This window comes from Sminthopsis crassicaudata, chromosome 1 (genome assembly GCF_048593235.1).
Source record: "Sminthopsis crassicaudata isolate SCR6 chromosome 1, ASM4859323v1, whole genome shotgun sequence".
NCBI lineage: Eukaryota > Metazoa > Chordata > Mammalia > Dasyuromorphia > Dasyuridae > Sminthopsis > Sminthopsis crassicaudata.
The window spans coordinates 675174849-675201261 of NC_133617.1; the positions used below are offsets into that span (position 1 = coordinate 675174849).

A 26413-nucleotide genomic window follows, 5' to 3' on the forward strand; every position below is an offset into this window, starting at 1 on the left:
TGAAGGTCAAGTTGAGAGTAGACAGCATACATTTGTATTGGGGCTAACTGGCATTTTGTCGCCATTTTTATCTGACTCCACATCAATAGAAGTAAAGGAAGCAGGTGGTGAATGTAATCCGTGACTAGAATTTGGCAAATTATGATTGGCAACAGGACAAAGGGCCAAGGAATTCCAGAGCAGAAGACAGTATAGAATTAAATGATTCACCAAAGAGTCGAGGTAGAGAGCAGACTATGCAAATGTGATAGTCTGGAAGAGAAGTGAGGGGTGTAGAGACTGGAAGTCATGGTAAGGGGAAAAAATAGGCTAAGGGGTCGTTAAGTCATGAAAAAAATGGAATAATAAAAGACAATCAGATAAAGAAATTTTGGAATTTGTGAATATTGAACTGAAATGTCTGTGGGTGTCATCAATATCAAGAGCATGACAATATGTAGTTGAAATGGGATAAAGGTGTATCTCATGAGAATAAAATTGAATAAGGAATTATGAAAATACTAAAGAAGCATCAATATGAGTTTTTAAATCCTCTCATATGAAGTCTGTGGGAAGACTGTGAACCAGACACTGAATTCACTGTGGATGGAATAAGTGATTCTATTTATTTGATTCTATCATTCTACCTGATTAGTTTAACCAGATTATGGAAGACTCAACTAAAAAGGACATTAAAAACTTGTTAAACATTCTCATAACTTCTTCAGACTGATCTGAAAAATAGTAGAGTTTAATTGGCAGAGCTACAATTCAAACCTAGGTCTTGAATTCAATTTCAGGGCTTTTCCCACTACATACTGATTTGTATTATTTTGCAGTGGGCAAAAGAGAAACATATGGTGAAATAACATACTTGCTGTAAGCTGATTTGTTCTTATACCCAAAAGATTTTCTTTTCTCAGAAGAAAAATAAATCTGATACATAGGAACTTTAACTTATTTCTTATTTATTTCTATAAGATAGGCTGTTTCCATCATACAGGCTTATTTTACCATTTGCCTTAAAAATCACTAGGAATTAAAAGTGTTTCTGCTATACTATTTTGACTCTATCACCTTCAGCATGCTATACAATAATTAGATGCTAAAAAAAATAAGGGATAAAAATTATACTGTAGTAGAAAGGTTCTACCTGTTCATAAATGTTACCAAGAGAAAACACTTTAATAGAGTGTTGATATTAATACCTGTGTCAAGCTGCTGTTCTCCGTTCATTTCCACAGCACTTAGGCTAACTCTCTCAGACACAGGCACAGAAATTGTAAGAAGACACAGTCACCATCTGATGCTAATCCGTAGCTCTCTACCTTCTGGTCAGCAGACATCCATATCGGTTTAAGTGAAAATGCTGAAAAAGAAAAAAAGTTTACAAGATAAAGCTTCAGATATCAATAGAAAAGTATTTAATAAGCTCGTGCTATATACTAAGAAATTCTAGATATCAAAAATATAAAGACAAAAATGAAAAAGACCCTTCTCTTCAGAAAGCTTACACACTATTGTAAGACTACACATATGATACAAACATATTTATAATATCCATTTCTATGTATTAAGCTCTATTTGCTTAAAATTGCACTTTTGAAATATCCTGTATATATGCATGTGTGTATATGTACTCGGTGTGTGTATGCAAAATAAACATATAAGAATAAATTTGAAGTAGTGAACTAGAACATTAAATAACTGGGGATCAGGGGCAGCCAGGTGGCGCAGTGGATAGAGCACCAGCCCTGAAGGCAGGAGGACCCGAGTTCAAATCTGGTCTCAGAGACTTAACACTTCCTGGCTGTGTGACCCTGGGCAAGTCACTTAACCCCAATTGCCTTAAAAAAAAAAAAAAAAAAAGAAAGAAGAAAAAGAAAAAGAAAGTAACTGGGGATCAGAAGAGAAAGAAAATCCTATAGATGGTGGTGTCATAACTATGTTGGGGGGAATGAAACCACTCTCCAGCTCAATATAGAATGAAAAAACTTCAAGAACTACGTTGTGAAAGAGTTAGGGGATTCATGGTGGGTAAACAGAAATATGCTGTAATCATGAAGTCTGCCAGTACAAAAGCACAGAGATGGCAGATGAAGTAAAATAAGAAATTGAGAAAAGGCTGAAACATAGCATAGGAGTATAATGGGGTTAATAAGGTTAGAAAGAAAGATTGGGACTAGGTTATAAATCCTTTAAAAGTCAAAAAATAGGTGGGAGATGATGAGGACCTAGGTAAGGAGGTAATTGAGTATGAAGAAGAAGTCAGATACAAGTAGGTCTGTGCAGAAGTTAGCTTATACTGGCTCTCAACAGCCAATCATAAAATTTTTAGTGTGAAATCCACAAAATGTGTCCACTATCTAAACTTTAAAGTGATGGAGAAAATGTTTATAATACAGATTAAGCCATAAAGACTATTATACATAATGGGAGAGGTGGGGAGGAAAAGGTGGTTGTTAAATACTCATCCACACAGTCTTGGATATAGAGATACTGTGGAGTTATAAATTTTGAGATTTGGAATGCATTCATTAAGAAAAAGAGTGACTTGAGGATAACACCAAGATGATGACTATCTAAGATTCAAAAGATGCCCTTGACAGCAATAGGAAGTAGAAGAGAGAATTTGAAGAGAATGAATTCTATTTGGAGTAGGTTAAGTTTAAAATGTGTCTGGTATATTCAGTTTGAAATGTCTAATATGGGGGAGGAGGGGAGGATTCTGGGAAGATGGTGCAGTAGGATAATAAATTTCAAGCTCTCCCAGTTTCCTCTACAAAAAGAACAAATTTGCGCCTCACAGCAAACATAGACTGGTTAAAAAAAAAAAAATCAAGATTTGGAGCAGAATAGGTATCCTTCTAGTACAACTCAACAAGATCTGAAAACCCTGAGTGGAGAATTAACCTGAAGTTCAAACACTTCTGGCAGAAACATCAAGTGCAAACCCCTGGGGTCAGCTGAGTGTGGCTGAAGCTTGAGCAGGAAAAGAGAGATTTTCATTTCCTAGACTGTTTCATCTCAAAGATGAAAATATTTCTTTGAAAATTAGGATTGGGCAAAGGGAAGCCAATGAACCTATGGAGACCAAGAAATAACAAAACATTGAAAAGAATTATTAAATAGAACAGAATTGAACAATCTTATAAGAAAAATGATAAATCTGGGGAACATATCAAGAGAAAATATAAGAATAATTGGACTGCCTGAAAGTTGTGACCAACAAAAAAACCTTGACACAATAATATAGGAGTTTGAGTCTGGAAAGACTGAGGGAATTTCAGCTGATTAGGAGCATCAGGCCTAGCTGTGCGGCTGAGACGCAATTCTGGGACCAGCACCTGGCGATTGCTTTGCCCAGCTGAGCAAAGACGTGGCAGGCTGTGGGTACTTGAAGAAGGGTGGAACTCTTAATTTGGGGTTTCTACTCAGAGGGGAAAGCTGAAGGAAAACTTGAGGCACCATCCCCCCAAAAGTGCTTACACTAACACCTCTTATTTAAAAAAAAAAAAAAAAAATGAACCAGTAAAGAAGAAAGAACTCCATCACAGAAATCTACTATGGAAACATCTTCAAAGGAAGACACTGAAATAAAAACTGCTTCTACTTCAAAGAGTATAATGAAATGGCTCCCTGCCCAGCGAGAATTTATAGAACTCAAAAAAGAATTTCAAAACCAAATAAAAGACATAGAGGAAAAACTTAAAAAACAAATAAATGAAAACCATCCAAGAAAACAAGATTACCAAAAAAAAAAAAAAAAAAAAAAAAAAAAAAAACAAGTAGAAAAGGAGCTATAGAGTCTCAAAGACGAAAATATTTCTTTGAAAATTAGGATTGGGCAAAGGGAAGCCAATGAACCTATGGAGACCAAGAAATAACAAAACATTGAAAAGAATTATTAAATAGAATGTGAACAATCTTATAAGAAAAATGACAAATCTGGGGAACATATCAAGAGAAAATATAAGAATAATTGGACTGCCTGAAAGTTGTAACCAACAAAAAAACCTTGACACAATAATAAAGGAAATAGTCTACGAAAATTGTCTTGGAGTGATAGAACATGACAAGAAAGTAGAAATAGAAAAAATCCACTGATCACCACCTCAATGAGATTCTTTGTGGAAAACACGTAACTTTCAAAACTGTAAATTCAAAGAGAAAATTATGCAAGAAACAACAAAAAAATTTCAAATCAATGGAACTACAATTAGACTTATCAGCAAACACAATAAATGATTGCAGGTCCTGGAATCATATTTACTGATAATCAAATAAAAACTAGGCTTGAGGCTGAAAATATCACATCCAGCAAAATGAACCTTTCAATTTAGTTCACATGTAGTCTTGATAGTTTATCAACTCAACACAGATATTCAACACTTGATTTTGATAAGCAGGTATAGGGGCGACTAGATAACAAAGTAGATAGAAACCTGGGCCTGGAATTATAAAGACTTGAGTTCAAATCTAATCTCAGACACTTACTAGGTAAAAGGACTCTGAGCAAATTAGTTCCTTAGCATAGTGCCAGGCATATTGTAAGTGTTATGTAAATGTTAAGATATTAGATATAGCAATTTATTAAAAACACACACACACACACACCAATACTAATTATTCACAGAATCAACTGAGGTAATTCTAACATATTTTATAAAGAAAGAATTTCCCTCCCTAATGGAGCTTTTAGACCAAAACAAATTCCCAAACTAAGCAGTAGTAACTCAGGTTTTACATTTTCACACTCACCTAGACTATAAGGAATTAACCATTGGTTCATTATCTTAATAAAATCAAGAGAAGTAAACTGATGAAGTCATTCAATTGTGAAACATTTGTGGGGTTTATCTCTTTATTGCCAGACTGCCTTGCCTTTCTATGCAATGGGGGGGCGGGAGGGGAACCACACAGTAAAATATCTAGATCTGATTTATGGAAATTTAATTCACTTTCATTTATGCCCTTTTATCAGTTCATATAAAGCAGTTTTACTGTCTTCCTTTATTTCACACTACTTTACTAGCTCATTTTGATATTATTTACCTCTTTTATTGTCCAAAAAATGTTTTTATTTATTTCATGAAATTCTTCTAAAATAATGCTGATTAGTCATTAAGTGAATCCTTTTTTACTTTCACAACTGATTTTAGATATTGTCAAATAGCTAAATTCCTAAATGTATTTTATTCAAAAGATTAATAAATAACATTGATTATACAGAAAGGCTTGGAGAGACTTACATCAACTGATGCTGAGTGAAATGAATAGAACCAGAAGATCGCTGTACACTTCAATGCTGTATGAAGAGGTATTCTGACTGAAGTGGATATCTTCAACATAAAGAAGATCCAACTCACTTCCATTGATCAATGATGGACAGAAATAACTACACCCAGAGAAGGAACACTGGGAAGTGATTGTAAATGGTTAGCACTACTGTCTATATACCCAGGTTGCTTATACCTTCGGAATCTAATACTTAATGTGCAACAAGAAAATGGTATTTACACACATATATTGTATCTGGGTTATATTGTAACACATGTAAAATGTATGGGATTGACTGTCATGGGGGGAGGATAAGTTGGAAAAAGGAATACAAGGGATAATATTATAAAAAAAAATTACTCATGCATATATACTGTGGAAAAAAAATTCTAAATAAAATATAAAATAAATAAATAAATAACATTGATTCTGAAGGCAGAGATATAGGAAGTATAAGAATGAACTGTAGTAACAAGGATACTTACAGACTTTTTTACAAAGCCAAATCCCTAAAACAATAATGCTGAAAAGAAAATAAACATAATCCACAAATGGATAAGTCAAATTTTAATATTCAAGCAAAGTATTCAACACATAATAAACTGAACAAATGTTCTCTTTCAGCTTTGGAGGATAGATTTTATTGAGTTTTAAAAACTATTTATTTAGCTATATATTTTTAAAGAATATGACAAATTTAACACAGTTTCAAAGTTGGCTGACTTGTGTCTGCCTCAAATTTCCTTTTGGTCTCTTCTATGCATTTAAAAAAAACACTACAATATACTCTTCTTTTTTACTTGCTTTTTTTTTTTTTTTTTTTGCACATTATCCTTACATCTCCAACTCCACTAATAATCTCCCCTCCCTTGAAAAAAAAAATCCTACGGAAAACTTTTAAAAATCCTATATTAAGAAGATCTGAATGGCAAAGTCAGTTATTATTTTTATCCCAGCAACAAAGCAGAAAAGAACCTGCAAAAAAAAAAAAAATTGAGGAGGGGTGAAAGACTTCAAATATAATAACAATGTTAATATATGGCAATAGGAAAGAATAAAAAACTCAACTTTTGTATTCTAGAAATCCCAATTACAGAGAGCATACAATACTTTTTTAAAGGAATTTTCAAATATACAGACTATAAAGTGGGAGAACAGAATTTAAGAACTTAGATGGGAACAGAAATAAGGAGCTTACCAAGTAAATGAATGCATCTTTAGAAAAAAGCAGCTATTAATGAATCTTAAGTGGAAATATTAGGTATAATTTAGGGATAGAGGAAAGGATTTTTGAACCATATTCTTCTGGGGAAGGAAATGAAAGGGAAAATAAAGAGAAGAAAGGAACTAGTTAAATAAATCAAAGAACTTGGGACAGAGAAGGTTAAAAAAGAATAGATGAAAGCCTGTGTGAATCAACTAGGATGGAATTAGCAAAAAAATTTTATAATGTCACAAGAAATAAATTTTATTTGCTTAAAGGCAATACAAACAATGAAACAATATCACTGACGTGTTTTAGGTTCAGTACCAAATGATGAGATTTAAGAAAATATTTGGCACCAAATGTACTGGTTTGGCACCATATGTTGGAGTTTAGCCATGTGAAGAATTACAATGGCCATTCTCTTTGCCAAAAGAAAAAGAGGTTACCAATAAAATGAAAGAGATATAATAGACACCAGATAGCAGGAATGGTAAATATTAAAGAGATTTGAGAGAATACATAGTTAACAATGTAAAAGATAAGTCCCCTAGTGGAACTCACAACCAAGAGAAAAGGAATATGCCAAGAAGTGGAAGAATGCTACTGACTGGTAGGCTTAAATTCACATATGAGTTTAGTACCCTAAAAGAGTTTGTTAGCTATAAGAAGAAAAAAGTCACCATAAAAGGCATGGGGGTGGGGGGAAGAGAAAAGGAAGAAGAATGAGGATACCATGAAAGCAGAATGCCATGGCAGGCTAACATCAAAGGGATTCAGCAAAGATGGCATGAACTACATACAAATTTATAGGGGAAATTTAACCTCAGGGGTTTGACATAACTTGGCTTTTTGAATTGAATACAGTAAGGTGGGGCTCTCCACCAGGGTGGGATCATAAGGCAGAGCTTATTCCCCATCACTGCCCTTTCCTGCTTCCCTCAAGGAGCAATCTTATCAGTACTTCAGGCTTTTTCTGCCAACCCCACCTAGTGACCCAGGACTTCATCATCATAATTGACTATACATAAACCAAATGGCATTGCAGCTCTATTCATAAAGGATCAATTATTATATGTGCTAACCTTTGCTACAAAAATCATTCTCAATAACTAAGAAAAGAACACTGTCAGAATCCTTTAAGACACATATCCCAAAAAAGTGATGTAAAAATTGGAAATAAAATTCTAGCCAAAAGACAATGAAAGTGAATTGGGCTTTCCCCACACACACACACTTACAGATCCATTTACATGAGGACATACAAGAATGCATCAACATAAATTTAAAAATTAGCATAATAATATTTAAAACAAAAATGATTAAAAAAACCTCTATGATCATATCTATAGATGCAGAAAAAAAATTTCAAACCCCCCAAAATAGCATTCATTAAAATTTAAAATCATGAAAATAAAAGCATGGAAAAGCAATTTTTAATGATTTTTTTAAAAAATGACTCCTTAAAATAAAAGCTGCCACTTTTCGGGGGAGAGGGGGAAGGAAGGAAGGAAGGAAGGAAGGGAAGGAAGGGAAATCATATATCCACACTTCACCTGGCATAGTCCTAAAAATTCATCACCACATAAATTCACAAAAATCATCACCATTTCTATGCAGCAATAAGAAGAAAAAAAAAAAAAGAAAGAAAATTTTATAAATAAACCCCGTATTAAAATGTCCAAAAAAAACACCCTATGGTATTTTACACATTCAAGACATACAAATACAATTATAATACTTTTTAACACTTAAATAATTGAAGGTAAATTAATTGTGAATTGCTAAGTCATATCAATATAAAACTGAGATCACCTAAACTAATAAAAAGATCCCATGACAGAACAAGTGCCTGGCACACAGTAAAGATTTAATTAACATTTGCTGACTTGTCTTGGCATTTAGCTCTTCCTATTGGAATCTGGTGCCACACTACTACTTGCAGCTCCATTTATTACTACATCCTTCCACTTTGCAAGGAGGGGAAGCAAAAAGTCTGTATAAGACACGAGGGGTGGGAGATGACAGAATAGTGTCTAGAGTACAGTATAAGCCACTGTGACTATAACATGGCCTGTGTCAATTCAAATGCGCCTCCTCCACAAGATTTATCCTGAATCTCTCTAATCATTAGCCCATCCAGCTTAAAAAAAAAAAATTATGGTAATTAAAGTATTTGTTTTGTGTTTTTATATCTAATTGTGTTGTTTTCTCCCAGTAGCCAGTAGACTATAATCTCCTGAGGGTAGGGAATGTTGTGAAATTTTCTAGTTCTGTATATAGTCAACTGACAAGGAAGTTCCTCACAGACAAGATGTGTTAGTGATACAGAAACAACATTAGATTACATCTTGGCTTCTAAAAAGTCAAGAGACTGGTTAAAAAATGGAAAAGTTAATTGGTGAAACATATTAGGAACAATGAAGCAAATGAAAATAGTAGCAGTGTTGGATAAATCAAAAGATTCCAAATACTGAGGGAAGTTACTATTTGACTAAAATTACTGGGAAAACTAGAGAGCATTCTCGTAGAAATTAGATTTGAACTATATAACTTGCTAAGTTGCAAATAGGCAAATGACTTACATTTTAAAAGTCATTTCATTAACATATTAGAGGAACAAGATAGGAGAAATCTTTTGCATCTATCACCAAACAAAGAATAGAGAATCAAAGGAGATAAAAGAGACAACTGTGTTTCTGTAAAATTGAAAGGCTTTTGGACAAATAAAAATGCCATTAATATTAGAAGAGAATTAAGTAACTGTAAAAAAAATCTTTTTAAAATTTTTTTGATAAAGGGCTGATATCCAAAATGCACAGTGAACTGAATCAAATAAATATATAAGTTACTCCCCTATAAACTAAGGATCAAAGTAATAACTACCATTTCTCGAAAGTGGAAAAAAGTTATTAACAACTATATGGAAAATTCTTGAAATTACTAGTAGAAAAATGCAAACTAAAATAACTGACACAGTCCTCCATACACTCTTCAGACTGGCAAAAATGACAGAAAGTGAGAGCCTGACAGATGTTAGAAAGATCTGAGAAAAGAGAAGAATCTATGGGAAGGCAGGAACATTATGCATTGGCAACTGGAGCTGTGAAATGGTCCAAACACTATGGAAAAGTTTGGATCAATGTCCAAAACGTAGCTGAATTGTGTGTACTCAACCGAGTGATAATACTATAAAACTTGAGATTTGAAAGTAAAATGATGCATATAGACAAAAATACTTGTAACAGTTCTTATATGGTAGCAAAGAACTACAAACAAATGACAATGTTCATAAATTGAGAAGTGTGTGTGTGTGTGTGTGTGTGTGTGTGTGTGTGTGTGTGTGTGTGTGTGTGTGTGTGAAATAACACCATGGACATATCTGGAGAAACCTGGGGATTTGCAATGTGCAATAGAGTCAAGATAACAATTTATATGATTGTAATTAAGAGTATTCTTGAGTAAAACAATGAAAGACTTAAGAAATGCAGTGACCAAACATGGGTCTAGAGGAATTATGATGAAGCATTCTTAATATGAAAGTGACAGCTGAGAGGTAAAAAATGAAATATATTTTCAGATAAGCAACGTTTACCTCTGTTTTTCTTGACTGTGCTTATTATTATAAGGAAGGGTCTAAATCTTTTTTAAAGTGGGGGGGTAGAGAGGTACTGAGGTGCTAATGATAGCAATGCAAATAAATAAATAAATAAAGGGAAAAGAATGACAAACACATTAAAGAATTTAAAACAATGAAAGAGAACTCAGAAGCAAGTTCAGAAGTAAACATACAATTGTGACAGCTTAGGAACTACCTCGCTATACCACACTATACAGTATACCACAGTATACACTATATAGAATATATGAATATATATATATATATATATACATATATATATATTCTTTGAAAAAGTTCCAAATATTCAAAATTTTCTTTGTATATGGGAACTGATGCTCACTTGTTAAATCCAGAATAAAAAACAAATTATTTTTAAAATTCAAGGAACTGTGATAACAACATTAAATAACATCTAAAGTTTAAGAGCTACTTTAGGAGGCTACTTCACACTTTGATTCAATCATTAATTCTCCAAGCTGTTATGAAGTTTATGTAATTTCATGTTCTTCCATCCAGTTTTATGAGAAGTAAATATTTCAAGTAAATGGACATCTTGAAGGGTTAAATTTCAATTATCAGGATAATTTAGCATTCCAGATGCTTCTTTCCTTTAAAGTGCCAGAAAAATGAGGTATTAATACAGTTTTGTTTTATTTCTGTACCATATGATCTTAATTGAATCTGTGTTTAATCTGTCTTCATTATCCCTCAGTTAAATATGTGAAAAGGAAGATGTCTAATGAGGAAGAGAGTAAATGTGTTATCTTGGCTTCTTTCCTTTATGAAAAGAAAATTTCTTATGTGAACTAATGCAGAGTAAAGTAAGTGGCAACAGGAAAACAATACACATAGTCTCTACAAAAATATGAATGGAAAGAACAATAAAATATAACCCAGTATGATATAATTATACCAACCAAAATTGGTACTACATAAGAATTAAAAAGATTTATTTTCCTCCTCAATTCTTTGAAGACATAGAATGTAGATATAAAATGATTCATATGCTATTAGACAAAGTCGATGTGCTGGTTTTTTTGTTTTTATCTTTGTTACAAGTGAAACCTTGCTGAGAGAAGGGTATTATCTGGGGAAACTTTATTAAAAGTTTTTAAATGTTGTTTTGATTTAATTTCTCGATCACTGGTAAGTATCTTTTCACCTAAATTATAAGATTTACCACTTGAAGCATTATAACACGAGTTAAAGCCTGAAGCTCTTTACAGGGAGGATACTTGTTTTTAAAATAATTGGATATAAAGTAAAAGTTAGACTTCATGAGATAAATATAAAGAGGAAACACTTTTCAGATATATGAGAGAGCCAGAGCAAAGATAGTGAACAGGAACTATAGACTGTATGTGAAGAGCTGATTGAAGAGAGCTGTGGCTAGAGAGGTTATCTCCAAGCTCAGGAACGGAATCAATGACCAATGATTTTGGACAATATAGAAAAATGTTGTTATTCTCTCTGACACAAACCTGGATGACACCATTTCCCATTTGTAAAAATGGAAGTCCTTGACAATTGTATTCAAAATCTTTCAACATAGTATTCAATTACTATATTTTGACTTCTTATTGACAGGTGTTAACATAACTAACATGCCAATATTACTTGTTTATATAATGTCCTGCCTCACTGACTACAGGAATTTTGGAAATAAGAGAACTCTCTCAATAATTAGCTCAGGAACCATCCTCTATAAGAGGCTTTCCCCAGTTATCCAAGCTACTAGTGACTTCCCCTCAACAGTTACTTTGTCCCTACTATGTATGTATGTTATACCAATCTATATACAGACAAGTTATATTGCTGAATGTCCCCATTAAAACATAAACTATTGGAGAACTGGGACTGTTTGATCAGTTTCTTTAAATCTAGTTCCTAGTATACAATAAGGTTTCCAAAATGTTTACTGCTTGTTGATTGATTGATTCTAGTTTCCTTGAATAAAGTTAAGATAGGATACAGACAAGAATGTTTATATTTTGTCCTAGAGGAAACTCACAGCCATTAAGGGCAAGAAGACAGAGCAAATGAATTTTTGTTCATTGAAAAAAAAAATTTTACATTAAAAAAAATCACTGTATAAACTGCCATAGTCATTTAACAAAATATCTAGTTAAGTTTTGTAGCTTTCAGGGATTGGATCAAAATAGTACTACTTGCTATTCTTTATTATATCACTTACCTTCACTAAGCATCTAATATATTCTAAGCCATTACACATCTGAATTCAAAGACCTTTTCCAATAATAACCCTTGGCTCACAAGTTGGGACACTAGACAAAAGTTTCCCACAATTGTTCCAACTCTGTCACAAGCCATTGTCATCCTATTCCTTCAAACATTAAGATGATTTCACCTATGTGATTGGAAAGAATGAAGTCCTCTATGAACTTCTCTAAGTTCCAAATCTCTCCATGTATTTATCTATCATCAACTCATTCTCTCTAGTCTCAAAGGAAGAGAGAGTGTTCCTTTTTTTAAAGGTCACATACCCATTGATCTTATTCCCAAGAGTCTCCTCCAAGACCTGGCTCCATCAAAGATCTCAAACTTCTCTTTCATCTCTAAAGACTGCATGGCTAACACCTAAAAGGACAACTGGGTCATTCCTTCCTACAGTATTCCTTTGTCCCTATGCTCTCTCCCCAATTTACCTTCTATTTCTGGCTCTAAGCGACATATTTGTACAAAAGTAGCCTAGAAAAATATTCCAGACTCACTTTCTTACTACCCACCTTCCATTTTATTATATCTCATCATGTATTTGTCCTTTCCAGGTTAGAATGTAGGATATAAAAAATAAGCAGCCCCTTATTTTTTAATCCCTAATACTCATAAACAAGGAGTAGTCTACACACAGTAGTTAATAAATATCTATTGAATTGAACCTCACATCCCTGATAAATTAAAGTTATAAATAGGAATGAAAAATATGTAGGTAGGAGTAAAATGGTTAAAGCATGATAATAATAGTTTGTATCCAAAAAGATAATGCACATAATATGTTAAGAATATATGATGCCCCAAAAGGGAGAAATTATGTAGGTCATGTATTAAGAATTAAACACAAAAGAGTTGACAGCCCACATGCTTTGTTGCTACCCTATAAATAGATTATAAACTAAAGGAAGGCCATGTATTTCCTCTACTGAGGAATTTATGAGAAAATATATAGAAAAACCATGCTGGAAAAGAAATCATGTACAAGTAATGATCTGCATTGATAGCAAGTATAATTCATACTAATGAAATAATGAACCCATCAAATTACCAAATTAATGAAATTTTACTGCAATACTAAATAAGCTGAATTTTAAATGTTTATATTTAGTGCTTCTTCATAAGAACCTATATATGAACAATATCCCTTAAAGAAAACTATCTTCAAAATTGTCTTAAGTCATCTTTTATTCTCTCCAATTTTCATCTGGCCCTAATAATTTCAACACTTTTAAATAGCAGAAATTTCACATTAAATCTAAATTATGATGGGAGCCTATCAAGTATTTGTTGAATTAAATATTTTTTAACACAGACCTTGCTGTTATATTGCAAAAAAAAAAAAAAATTAAAATTACCTAACTTAAAATTAACTTCCTTGATGTATTGGTTATTATGAAGTGAATATCTCACCTAAATCACACCTCTTGGATTAGCAATTTGAGGCAACTACAAATATGAAACTGAAAATTGTATTTGTATTAGGAAATATTTCAAGTAAATTCTTGGCACACAATTTAGTGCTAGCATACTTCTGTGTTTTCATTTTCCCAACTTAAATAATTTAACAAATTTTTACAATGGTTCTTTAGCATAAAGTTTGTCATAACATACCTAGAGCATATAAGTGTGCAATATAGCAGGGTCAATACATAAGATTATTCAATTAAAAAAGTTAAACATTCAAAATCTGACAGTTTCTGGCATTAAAGATGAACTATAAAAATCTAGAGCTTTGAAAATTTACAAAATAATAAAAATGAAAAATCTTATGTGACTATCTCCACAGGTATTTCATTTTCTAAAGAAAAGGTACTAAAAACACAATTTTAAAACAACATCTACATATCTAAAAAAAAAAAAACTTCCACTTTCTTTTGTAATAAGGGTATGGGCTTTTGCCATGGCCACAAGAACAACTCATCTAGGCCCCTTCCCTCCAAGGTTTTTTAAAGTCTTCTTAAAGCTCCAAGTACTGTGAAAGAATTAGACATGGGAGTCCAATTTCCTCATTTTAGAAGATGAAGAAACAGAACTGAAGGGGGAGAGGGGATCATAAAATTTTAAGTGTTGGAAAGGACATCAGAAGTCATCTAGTCCAAACTGGACCCAAGAAAGAGGCCCCTCCAAAGTATCACTGACAAAGGTAATCAGTTTTTGTTTGAGGACCAGATTGACCAGAAAGGCTGAGCGAGGTACCTAAAGTCACACAGGCTACAAAGCAGTGGCAGTATTCTCTGACTCACCCCCAAATCCTCAACTTCATCTAAAAGACCTTTTCTATTTCTTTCCAGGTTGTGATATATTTTGAGGATGGACTGCTAAAACCTAATAAGTAATTAAGTTGTACCTGAAAAAGAAAACAGACATTTAAAATACTTGAAAGGAAAAAAAAAAAAACCATAATGATAAAATGTTGATAGTAAATATACAATACTTAAATATAAATATGGGAAAGCCTAAGGCAACTAACTGGATCTATAATCTAAAAATGGAATATAAAGGCAAATAAGAATCTTAAGATAAAAAGGTATAAGGGGGTTGTGATTTGCACCAATGAAAGGAGTACCCACATCAGTAAGATCAACTAATCAATCCACAGATTTACTCCAGCACTTGATATAGAAATGTATTATCTTAAAGACCTACAGGAAAAGAATTGGGGGTGGGAAGGAAACAGATAGAAGGGAAAGCAAGTTGGGTGGGAGGGAATAGCCAGAAATAAAATCCTTTTGAAGAGAGACAGGGTGAAAGGAGAGAAACAGAAAAGAAAAAAAAAAAAAAAAAAAGGAAGGAATAGGATGGACATAAATACAGTTAGCAATAGCAATTGTGAAAAAAAAATTTTTTTGAAGCAAGTTTCTCTGACCCTCATTTGTCAAACATATAGAGAACTGAACAAAAGATATGAACTGTAATCAAGTTCATTTTTCAATCAAATCTGTAAATTCAAATTTGTAATAAGAAAAAAAAAGTAATCAAAGTTATCTACAGCCATGTGAAAAAAAAATACTCTCACTATTAAATAGAGAATTGCACATTAAAACAATTCTAAGGTACAACATACATATTGGCTAATAGGACAGAAAAGGAAAAAGACAAATGCTGAAGAGGATGTGGGAAAAATGAGATATTAATGCACTGTTGGAATAGTAAACTGATTTCACCATTCTGTAAAGAAATTTGGAACTATGCCTAAAAAGCTATAAAACCATGCATATTCTTTGACCTAGTACTAGGTCTAAATCCCAAAAGGGATGTAAAAACAAAAACAAAAAGGAAAATGACCTATATGTACAAAGATATTTATAGCAGCTCTTTTTGGGGTCAAAAAATTGGAAAGTGAGGGGATGCTCATCAATTGGAGAATGGGGCTGGTATGTCATTAGGATGGAATATTACTGTACTACAAGAAATGATAAGCAGATTTTTTTTTCAGATTCTGATACTCCCCTGTAGAAAAATTACTAAAAAGACCAATTTCTAAAAATAACAATATTCAATATCCCTCTATCTTTCATATATTTGTTGAGATTTATTAAGAATAATTATGCTAATGCAGAATGTTGGAGGATGTGAGAAAACTGGAACACTGATACATTGTTGGTGGAATTGTGAATACATCCAGTCATTCTGGAGAACAATTTGGAACTATGCTCAAAAAGTTATCAAACTGTGCATATCCTTTGATTCAGCAGTGTTACTACTGGGCTTATATCCCAAAGAGATTTTAAAGAAGGAAAGGGACCTGTATGTGCAAGAATGTTTGTGGCCCTCTTTGTAATGGCCAGAAACTGGAAACTGAGTGAATGTCCATCAATTGGAGAATGGCTGAATAAGTTGTGGTATGAATATTATGGAATATTATTGTTCTGTAAGAAACGACCAACAGGATGATTTCAGAAAGGCCTGGAGAGACTTACATGAACTGATGCTGAGTGAAATGAGAAGGACCAGGAGATCATTATATATTTCAACAACAATACTATATGATGATCAATTCTGATGGACATGGCTCTCTTCAACAATGAGATAAACCAAATCAGTTCCAAGAGAGCAGTAATGAACTGAACCAGCTACAGTACCCAGCGAAAGAACTCTGGGAGATGACTATGAACTACTACATAGAATTCCCACTACCCTTATTTTTGTCCGCCTGCATTTTTTATTTCCTTCACAGGTTAATTGTACACTATTTCAAAGTCTGATTCTTTTTGTACAGCAAAATAAATGTTTGAACATATGTACATATATTGTATTTAACTTATACTTTAACATATTTAACATGTATTGGTCAACCTACCATCTGGGGGAGGGGATGGGGGAAGGAGGGGAAAAAGTGGAACAAGAGGTTTTGCAATCGTCAATGCTGAAAAATTACCCATGCATATATCTTTTATAGCATATAAAAAGCACCAGCCCTGAAGCCAGGAGGATCTAAGTTCAAATTTGGTCTCAGACACTTGATATTTCCTAGCAGTGTGACCCTGGACAAGTCACTTAGCCCCAATTGCCTCAGGGGGAAAAAAGAATAATATGTTTTTTAAAATAGTTGCATACATATGCCAATATCTATACTGGTCCATATTCATACTTTTAGCAAAAGTTCTTTTGGGGAAATTTTAACTACAGAGAAAAACTGTTTTCCAATATATGGAAGAGGTATTAAATTGGCTCTGTAAGACAAAACTGATTTTGTCTTGCAATCTATAACGAATGGGTAGTTAGTGGTTTGTGTTCAACCTAAAGATAAATTTCATTTACTTGTCTATTAGAAAAGATAAATATAATACAAAGAAGCATTATATGAACTGATACAAAACATATAAATGAGGGGGAAGATACAAAATGACTACAATAATGTAAATGAAAATAACAATAACAATCAAAACAGACTGCTGTGAAATTATGACAAAGCTTGAACCCAAAGATGAGAAGTATTTTCCCTCCCATCTTCATGGCATTAGAGGACTACTCTTTTCCTCTCCCATTCTTTCAACTACTATCTATTTCTGAAATTTGGCTTCTATCATAACAGAGCTTCCCTGGCCACTCTTTCCAGCACTGATTTGTACCTTCATTCATTTTTCTCTGTTCACTCCCCAAAGCAGGGGAGTTGGATAATTCCTTGCTTCCTTCCTATAGCCACTTCCAAGTTTTCCCCTGACCTTTATTTATAACTCAGAAAACTCTCTTGTTTTGAATTTCAGGCTATTCATGTCTACCACCCAATCAAAATCCTCATAATTATTTTCTATAGAACCCCCAAAGTTATTCCCCTTTCTTCATGATATATGGCTCACAATTTTTATTTTCACCTTAAATCCTGCCCTCATGGTAAACTATTTAACCTATATATCCCAAAGACATCCAAAAAAAAGGGGGAAAGACCTATTTGTACAAAAAATATTTATAGAATCTTTTTGTCATGGCTAAGAATTGGAAATCATGGGGATAACAAATGGGGAATTGCTAAACCAGTTGTGGTATATATGGAATATTATTGCACTGTAAGAAATGCCTATGCTTTCCCTGTCCTAAAAATATCCTCAACTTGATCCTTCTGTTCAAGCTAAACTGTTGCCTAGGGCTCCTCATTCTTATGTAAAAATTATATGTATTTGAATATACATACATATAGACAAGGGACAATGAAGAAAAAGAGAAACCAAGATTTTAGATTGTTTTAAGAAATGGGGGGTCATCTGTCAGGAAATTACTGTCAAAACAAAATGCAAAATCAATAAGATAAGACTGCTTTTAATACAATTCTTTTTTTAAATGATAGACTAATCTAATACCTCATATTTCATTAACCAAGTTTTTATTCATTAAGCAACAAAAATGCTAGGACAAGGCACATCAGTACTTTTAAAGGTTTTATAATAAAAGGACACAAAACTTTTAATCAGAAAATTTCAACTTCAAGCAGAATATAAAATTGAAATTAAAAAAATGTGGATAACAGAAATAAACTTAATGTCACATGCTAACAATAAGGCTTAGAACGATTAAAAACAAATCCAAACTGCCACTCCATTCAAAAGTTCTCTAAACTGATTCTGCAGAAGTATTCTGATATACCTAGGTAGCACAATGGACAGAGCACCAGCTCTGAAGTCAGGAATACCGAGTTCAAATCTGAACTCAGACACTTAATACTTCCTAGCTGTGTAACCCTGGGCAAACCCCAATTGAATCAGCAAAAAAATAAATAATAATATTTTAGGGACTTGTTCTTTTATAAAATACAAAACTCCTTCCAATGATATAGAACAACTTAACTGTAATTTTAATCTTAGAGAATTGGCTAGGGGCACTGAGATGAATTAACCTCCTATACTGAAACAATGAATGTCAGAGCAAATCTGAATTAAATGCAATTCTCAAGATTATAAATTCAGAGGTAAAAGTCATTTAGTCAAAAGTCATTTAGATGAAGAAACTAAGGCTCAGAGAAGTTAAGGACTTGTTTCAGGTTAACAGGCAATATCTTCTAATTCCCAAAATGGTGCTTATTACTGTATCACATTGTCTCTCCAGTCAGCACCAGACACACCCTAATTTTATGTATCTCTCAAAATTTTCAAATAGATATTTACCTTGTTATAAGAAACTTACCTCTTTCTGTGAAAAAAAAGAGAAAATTTTTTGAAAATTCTCTGATACATGGCTACCTGCATGAAGAGAAAGAACTGAAAGGTCTGATAAAAAACAAACAAAAATCACTGAACAAACCTCCCAAGTTCTTTATTCTCAGTTTAAGAACATACCCTTCCTACCTCATCTCTGAAAAATCTAGTTGTCTTGGAATGTGTTATAATGGCTACAGATTCTCTGGCCTGTGAACCTTTGAGTAAAAATTGGAAGCAGCATAAAAACAATTATGGTTCCTTAAAAGCACATGGCTCACTTGAAGAATATGAAAACCTCAAATGAAACTAAGCACAATAGGAAATTAAATGGAATACCTGATGCTCCAGACAATTGAGCACTTTGTACAGGATCACTAAGCGAATCAGCATGGGATAAGGAATATAATCTAGAACTATTTTTTGCTGAGCCCAACTTCTTGTAAGTAATAAACAAGTAAAATAATTGTCCAGAAAAGAAAAATAAGAAACCTAACCTCACCAGAGCTTACCTAATACCAAAAAGAGGTAGAAAAATCTATCACCACAGGATTGGACTCTTTCCTCCCTTACCTCCTTATCTTTCCATCCCATACTATCTTCTTTTTTTTTTAAATTTTTATTTTATTTTATAATTATAACATTTTTTTTTGACAGTACATATGCATGGGTAATTTTTTTTACAACATTATCCCTTGCACTTACTTCTATTCAGATTTTTTCCCTTCCTCCCCCAACCCCCTCCCCCAGATGGCAAGCAGTCTTATATATGTTAAATATATTACAGTATATTCTAGATACAATATATGTGTGTAGAACCGAATTTTTTGTTGCACAGGAAGAATTGGATTCAGAAGGTAAAAATAACAGTTTACATTCATTTCCCAGTGTTCCTTTTCTGGATGTAGCTGGTTCTGTCCATCATTAATCAATTGGAATTGGATTAGCTCTTCTCTATGTTGAAGAAATCCACTTCCATCAGCATACATCCTCGTACAGTATCATTGTTGAAGTGTATAATGATCTTCTGGTTCTGCTCGTTTCACTCAGCATCAGTTGATGTAAGTCTCTCCAAGCCTCTCTGTATTTCTCCTGTTGGTCATTTCTTATAGAACAATAATATTCCATAACATTCATATACCATAGTTTACCCAACCATTCTCCAATTGATGGACGTCCATTCATCTTCGAGCTTCTAGCCACTATGAAAAGGGCTGCCACAAACATTTTGGCACATACAGGTCCCTTTCCCTTCTTTAGTAGTTCCTTAAAGCCCAGTAGTAGTATGGCTGGGTCAAAGGGTATGCACATTTTGATAACTTTTTGGGCATAATTCCAGATTGCTCTCCAGAATGGTTGGATTCTTTCACAACTCCACCAACAATGCATCAGTGTCCCAGTTTTCGCACAGCCCCTCCAACATTCATCTTTATTTGTTCCTGTCATCTTAGCCAATCTGACAGGTGTGTAGTGGTATCTCAGAGTTGTCTTAATTTGCATTTCTCTGATCAATAGTGATTTGGAACACTCTTTCATATGAGTGGAAATAGTTTTAATTTCACCATCTGAAAATTGTCTATTCATATCCTTTGACCATTTATCAATTGGAGAATGGCTTGATTTCTTATAAATTAAAGTCAATTCTCTGTGTATTTTGGAGATGAGGCCTTTATCAGAACCTTTAACTGTAAAAATGTTTTCCCAATTTGTTACTTCCCTTCTAATCTTGTTTGCATTAGTTTTGTTTGTGCAGAAACTTTTTAATTTGGTGTAATCATAATGTTCTATTTTGTGATCAATAATGGTCTCTAGTTCTCCCTTGGACACAAACTCCTTCCTCCTCCACAAGTCTGAGAGGTAAACCATCCCATGTTCCTCCAATTTATTTATGATTTCGTTCTTTATGCCTAAATCTTGGACCCATTTTGATCTAATCTTAGTATGTGGTGTTAAATGTGGGTCCATTCCTAGTTTCTGCCATACTAATTTCCAGTTTTCCCAGCAGTTTTTGTCAAATAATGAATTCTTATCCCAAAATTTGGGATCTTTGGGTTTGTCAAAGATTAGATTGCTATTTTTATTCACTATTTTGCCCTGTGAACCTAACCTATGCCACTGATCAACTAGTCTATTTCTTAGCCAATACCAAATGGTTTTGGTGACTGTTGCTTTATAATATAGCTTTAAATCAGGTACACTTAGACCACCTTCCTCTGACTTTTTTTTCATTAGTTCCCTTGCAATTCTCGACCTTTTATTCTTCCATATGAATTTTGTTGTTATTTTTTCTAGGTCATTAAAATAGTTTCTTGGGAGTCTGATTGGTATAGCACTAAATAAATAGATTAGTTTGGGGAGTATTGTCATCTTTATTATATTCGCTCGGCCTATCCAAGAACACTGAATGTCTTTCCAATTATTTAAATCTGACTTTATTTTTGTGGCAAGTGTTTTGTAATTTTGCTCATATAATTCCTGACTCTCCTTTGGTAGATATATTCCCAAATATTTTATACTATCGACTGTTATTTTGAATGGAATTTCTCTTTGTATCTCTTGCTGTTGGATTGTGTTGGTAATGTATAAAAATCCTGAGGATTTATGTGGATTTGTTTTGTATCCTGCGACTTTGCTAAAATTCTGAATTATTTCTAATAGCTTTTTAGCAGAGTCTTTGGGGTTCTCTAAGTATACCATCATGTCATCTGCGAAAAGTGACAATTTGATTTCTTCATTTCCTACTCTAATTCCTTGGATCTCTTTCTCGGCTCTTATTGCCAAGGCTAGAGTTTCTAGTACTATATTGAATAGTAATGGTGATAGTGGGCAACCTTGTTTCACTCCTGATCTTACAGGGAAAGGTTTTAGTTTATCACCATTACATATGATGTTTACTGAAGGTTTTAAATATATGCTCCTTATTATTTTAAGGAATAGTCTGTTTATTCCTATACTCTCAAGCGTTTTTAGTAGGAATGGATGTTGGATTTTATCAAATGCCTTTTCTGCATCTATTGAGATGATCATATGGTTTTTATTAATTTGATTATTAATATGGTCAATTATACTAATAGTTTTCCTAATATTAAACCAGCCCTGCATTCCTGGCATAAATCCCACTTGGTCATAGTGTATTATCCTGGGGATGATTTTCTGAAGTCTATTTGCTAATATCTTATTTAATATTTTAGCATCAATATTCATTAAGGAAATTGGTCTATAGTTTTCTTTCTCAGTTTTCAATCTACCTGGTTTAGGTATCAGTACCATGTCTGTGTCATAGAAGGAATTTGGTAGGACTCCTTCAATCCCTATTTTTTTCAAATAGTTTACATAGCATTGGAGTTAGTTGTTCTTTAAATGTTTGGTAGAATTCACCTGTAAATCCATCTGGTCCTGGGGACTTTTTCTTAGGAAGTTGGTTAATAGCTTGGTCTATTTCTTTTTCTGAGATGGGACTATTTAGACTACTTACTTCTTCTTCTGTTAATCTGGGCAAGCTATATTTTTGAAGGTATTCTTCCATTTCATTTAAGTTATCGAATTTATCGGCATAAAGTTGAGCAAAGTAGCTCCTAACTATTGTTCTAATTTCCTCTTCATTAGTGGTGAGTTCACCCTTTTCATTTTCAAGATTATCAATTTGCTTTTTCTCTTTCCTTTTTTTAATCAGGTTTACTAAGGGTTTGTCTATTTTGTTGGTTTTTTCATAAAACCAACTCTTAGTTTTATTAATTAATTCAATAGTTTTTTTACTTTCAATTTTATTAATCTCACCTTTTATTTTTTGAATTTCAAGTTTTGTGTTTGTCTGGGGGTTTTTAATTTGTTCCTTTTCTAGCAATTTTAGTTGTAAGCCCAATTCGTTGGCCCTCTCTTTCTCTATTTTATGCAAGTAGGCCTGTAGAGATATAAAACTTCCCCTAATTACTGCTTTGGCTGTATCCCACACATTTTGGTATGATGTCTCATTATTGTCATTTTCTTGGGTGAAGTTATTAATTATGTCTATGATTTGCTGTTTTACCCAATCATTCTTTAGTATAAGATTATTTAGTTTCCAATTATTTTTTGGTCTATTTTCCCCTGGCTTTTTATTAAATGTTATTTTGATTGAATTATGGTCTGAAAAGGATGCATTTACTATTTCTGCCTTACTGCATTTGATTTTGAGGTTTTTATGCCCTAGTATATGATCAATTTTTGTATAGGTTCCATGAACTGCTGAGAAGAAAGTATATTCCTTTCTGTCTCCATTTAGCTTTCGCCAAAGATCTATCATATCAAACTTTTCTAGTATTCTATTTACCTCTTTGACTTCTTTCTTATTTATTTTGTGGTTTGATTTATCTAATTCTGAGAGTGCAAGGTTGAGATCTCCCACTATAATAGTTTTGCTGTCTATTTCCTCTTGCAGCTCTCTTAATTTCTCTTTTAAGAATTTAGATGCTGCACCACTTGGTGCATACACCCATACTATCTTCTAATCAGAATTGCGTCATCATCAGAGAATCACTAGGCAATTCTCCATAATACTCCATAAAGAAATAAAAGGTCTTGGATATAGTAACCAAAACTCTGTAAAGTTAATGCCTTTTGTCCTATTACTGTCATTTTCCAAACAATTCATCTTTTGTTTCTCAAATTCTCCTTAAGTTTGGAGGCTTCCTAAACAGTAGAAAGGTTAGTTTCATGAGTCAAAAGAATTGGGTTTAAATCCCACTTGTGACATACTAACTATACGATCTGGGCAAGAGAATTAACCTCCTGAGGCCTCAATTTACTCATCTGCAAAATGAAGCAGGCTTAAACTAGATGGCTCTTGAGGAATCTTCCCAAATCTCTATCTATGGATCCTAAGAAAAGGGATTCTAGGAAGTTGATTTTATTTGTTTCAAAACTTCAGGTACACATAATTTTCTTAGTTAGTGAATTTTAAAAAACTATTAAAATTAAGCTATGAGACCAGTAAGACATTTTTTGAAACTTCTTGGGGAAGGGGGGAAGGTTAGAAAAGCAGACAACTTTTAAAACCACAAGCTAAGACCAGCATCAGAAAATTTTTGTTTAGATAAAATATCAATTTCAAAAGGATACAATTCAATGAAAGGAGAACTTCTACAATTTCCTGTCACTAGTATAGCTTCTTTATTAGGAATAGAACAAAAAGGTAAGCCAACAGGTAAAACTCGATGAACTATTAAATCATTCCATATATCCAAGAAAGTTATCTAATACTATTTAAAATGAGGCACATTATGAAATATTAAAGGTCACAGAATCAAGTACAGCACACACAAAAAGTCTTGGTGTCCTTCAAAATAAGTACTTCCAAAAAAACCTAATCTTATTCATTCATATAAATATACTTTTACAAATGTATTATAAAAAGTTAGTCATAGAGGAAAAGAGTAAGCAAAATAAAATATGATCATTAAATAAGAATACTCAAATGATATAGGAAAAGACTAAACTTACATAATAATGAGAAACACAATTCAAATCCTTAATGGCAGAATGCTAATAATCTCTATAATTTGATTATCAAAAACTCAGCAGAACAGATTATGGTTTTATTGATACTATAAATGTTTCCTTCTGCTTTGTAATTTTTCATTTACTTCATTCATCACACTTAAACTTACTACAGTATTCAACAGATGTTAAGTATTTTGAAAAGCTAAAAGTTATCTAGATTTCAGATAAAGAAAACTTAGCTTCCAATTCTTTTTTTAATTAATTTTATAATTATAACATTTTTTGACATTACATATGCATAGGTAATTTTTTTTACAACATTATCCCTTGTACTTTCCAAATTTTTCCCCTCCTTCCCTCCACCCCCTCCCCTAGATGGCAAGCATTCCCATACATATTAAATATGCTATAATATATCCTAGGTACAATATATATGTGCAGAACCAAATTTTGTTGTTGTTGTTGCTGCAAAGGAAGAATTGTATTCAGAAGGTAAAAATAATCTGGGAAGAAAAACAAAAAAAAAAAATGTTCACAATTTACACTCATTTCCCAGTGTTCCTTTTCTGGATGTAGCTGATTCTGTCCATCATTGATCAATTGGAAGTGAATTAGCTCTTCTCTATGTTGAAGATATTCACTTCCATCAGAATACATCCTCATACAGTATCATTGTTGAAGTGTATAATGATCTCCTAGTTCTGCTCATTTCACTCAGCATCAGTTAATGTAAGTCTCTCCAAGCCTCTCTGTATTTCTCCTGTTGGTCATTTCTTACAGAACAATAATATTCCATAACATTCATATACCATAATTTACCCAACCATTCTCCAATTGATGGACATCCATTCATTTTCCAGCTTCTAGCCACTATGAAAAGGGCTGCCACAAACATTTTGGCACATACAGGTCCCTTTCCCTTTTTTAGTATTTCCTTGGGATATAAGCCCAGTAGCAGCACTGCTGGGTCAAAGGGTATGCACATTTTGATAATTTTTTGGGCATAATTCCAGATTGCTCTCCAGAATAGTTGGATTCTTTCACAACTCCACCAACAATGCACCAGTGTCCCAGTTTTCCCACATCCCCTCCAACATTCATCATTATTTGTTCCTGTCACTTTAGTCAATCTGACAGGTGTGTAGTGGTATCTCAGAGTTGTCTTAATTTGCATTTCTCTGATCAATAGTGATTTGGAACACTCTTTCATATGAGTGGAAATAGTTTTAATTTCACCATCTGAAAATTGTCTATTCATATCCTTTGACCATTTATCAATTGGAGAATGGCTTGATTTCTTATAAATTAAAGTCAATTCTCTGTATATTTGAGATGAGGCCTTTATCAGAACCTTTAACTGTAAAAATGTTTTCCCAATTTGTTACTTCTCTTCTAATCTTGTTTGCATTAGTTTTGTTTGTGCAAAAACTTTTTAATTTGATATAATCAAAATTTTCTATTTTGCGATCAATAATGATCTCTAGTTCTCCTTTGGACACAAATTCCTTCCTCCTCCACAAGTCTGAGAGGTAAACTATCCTATGTTCCTCTAATTTATTTATGATCTCGTCTTTATGCCTAAATCTTGGACCCATTTTGATCTTATCTTAGTATGTGGTGTTAAATGTGGGTTCATGCCTAGTTTCTGCCATACTAATTTCCAGTTTTCCCAGCAGTTTTTGTCAAATAATGAATTCTTATCCCAAAAGTTGGGATCTTTGGGTTTGTCAAATACTACATTGCTATTTTTATTCACTGTCTTGCCCTGTGAACCTAATCTATTCCACTGATCAACTAGTCTATTTCTTAGCCAATACCAAATGTTTTTGGTGACTGCTGCTTTATAATATAGTTCTACATCAGGTACAGCTAGGCCACCTTCATTTGATTTTTTTTCATTACTTCCCTTGAAATTCTCGACCTTTTGTTGTTCCATATGAATTCTGTTGTTATTTTTTCTAGGTCATTAAAATAGTTCCTTGGGAG

General features: G+C 33.1%; 1 protein-coding gene across 4 annotated transcripts in view; it reads right to left on the reverse strand.

The window, feature by feature from the left end:
- The window catches only part of SFMBT1 (Scm like with four mbt domains 1), a 151995-nt gene that overhangs the window by 57823 nt on the left and 67759 nt on the right, over window positions 1-26413 (reverse strand). For all 4 annotated transcript variants that reach the window (XM_074283528.1, XM_074283525.1, XM_074283527.1 and 1 more), the window contains one exon: window positions 1188-1348. In XM_074283528.1, the coding sequence (XP_074139629.1) occupies window positions 1188-1215 (28 nt within the window). In that variant the 5' untranslated portion in view covers window positions 1216-1348. The remainder of the gene's footprint in view (window positions 1-1187; window positions 1349-26413) is intronic.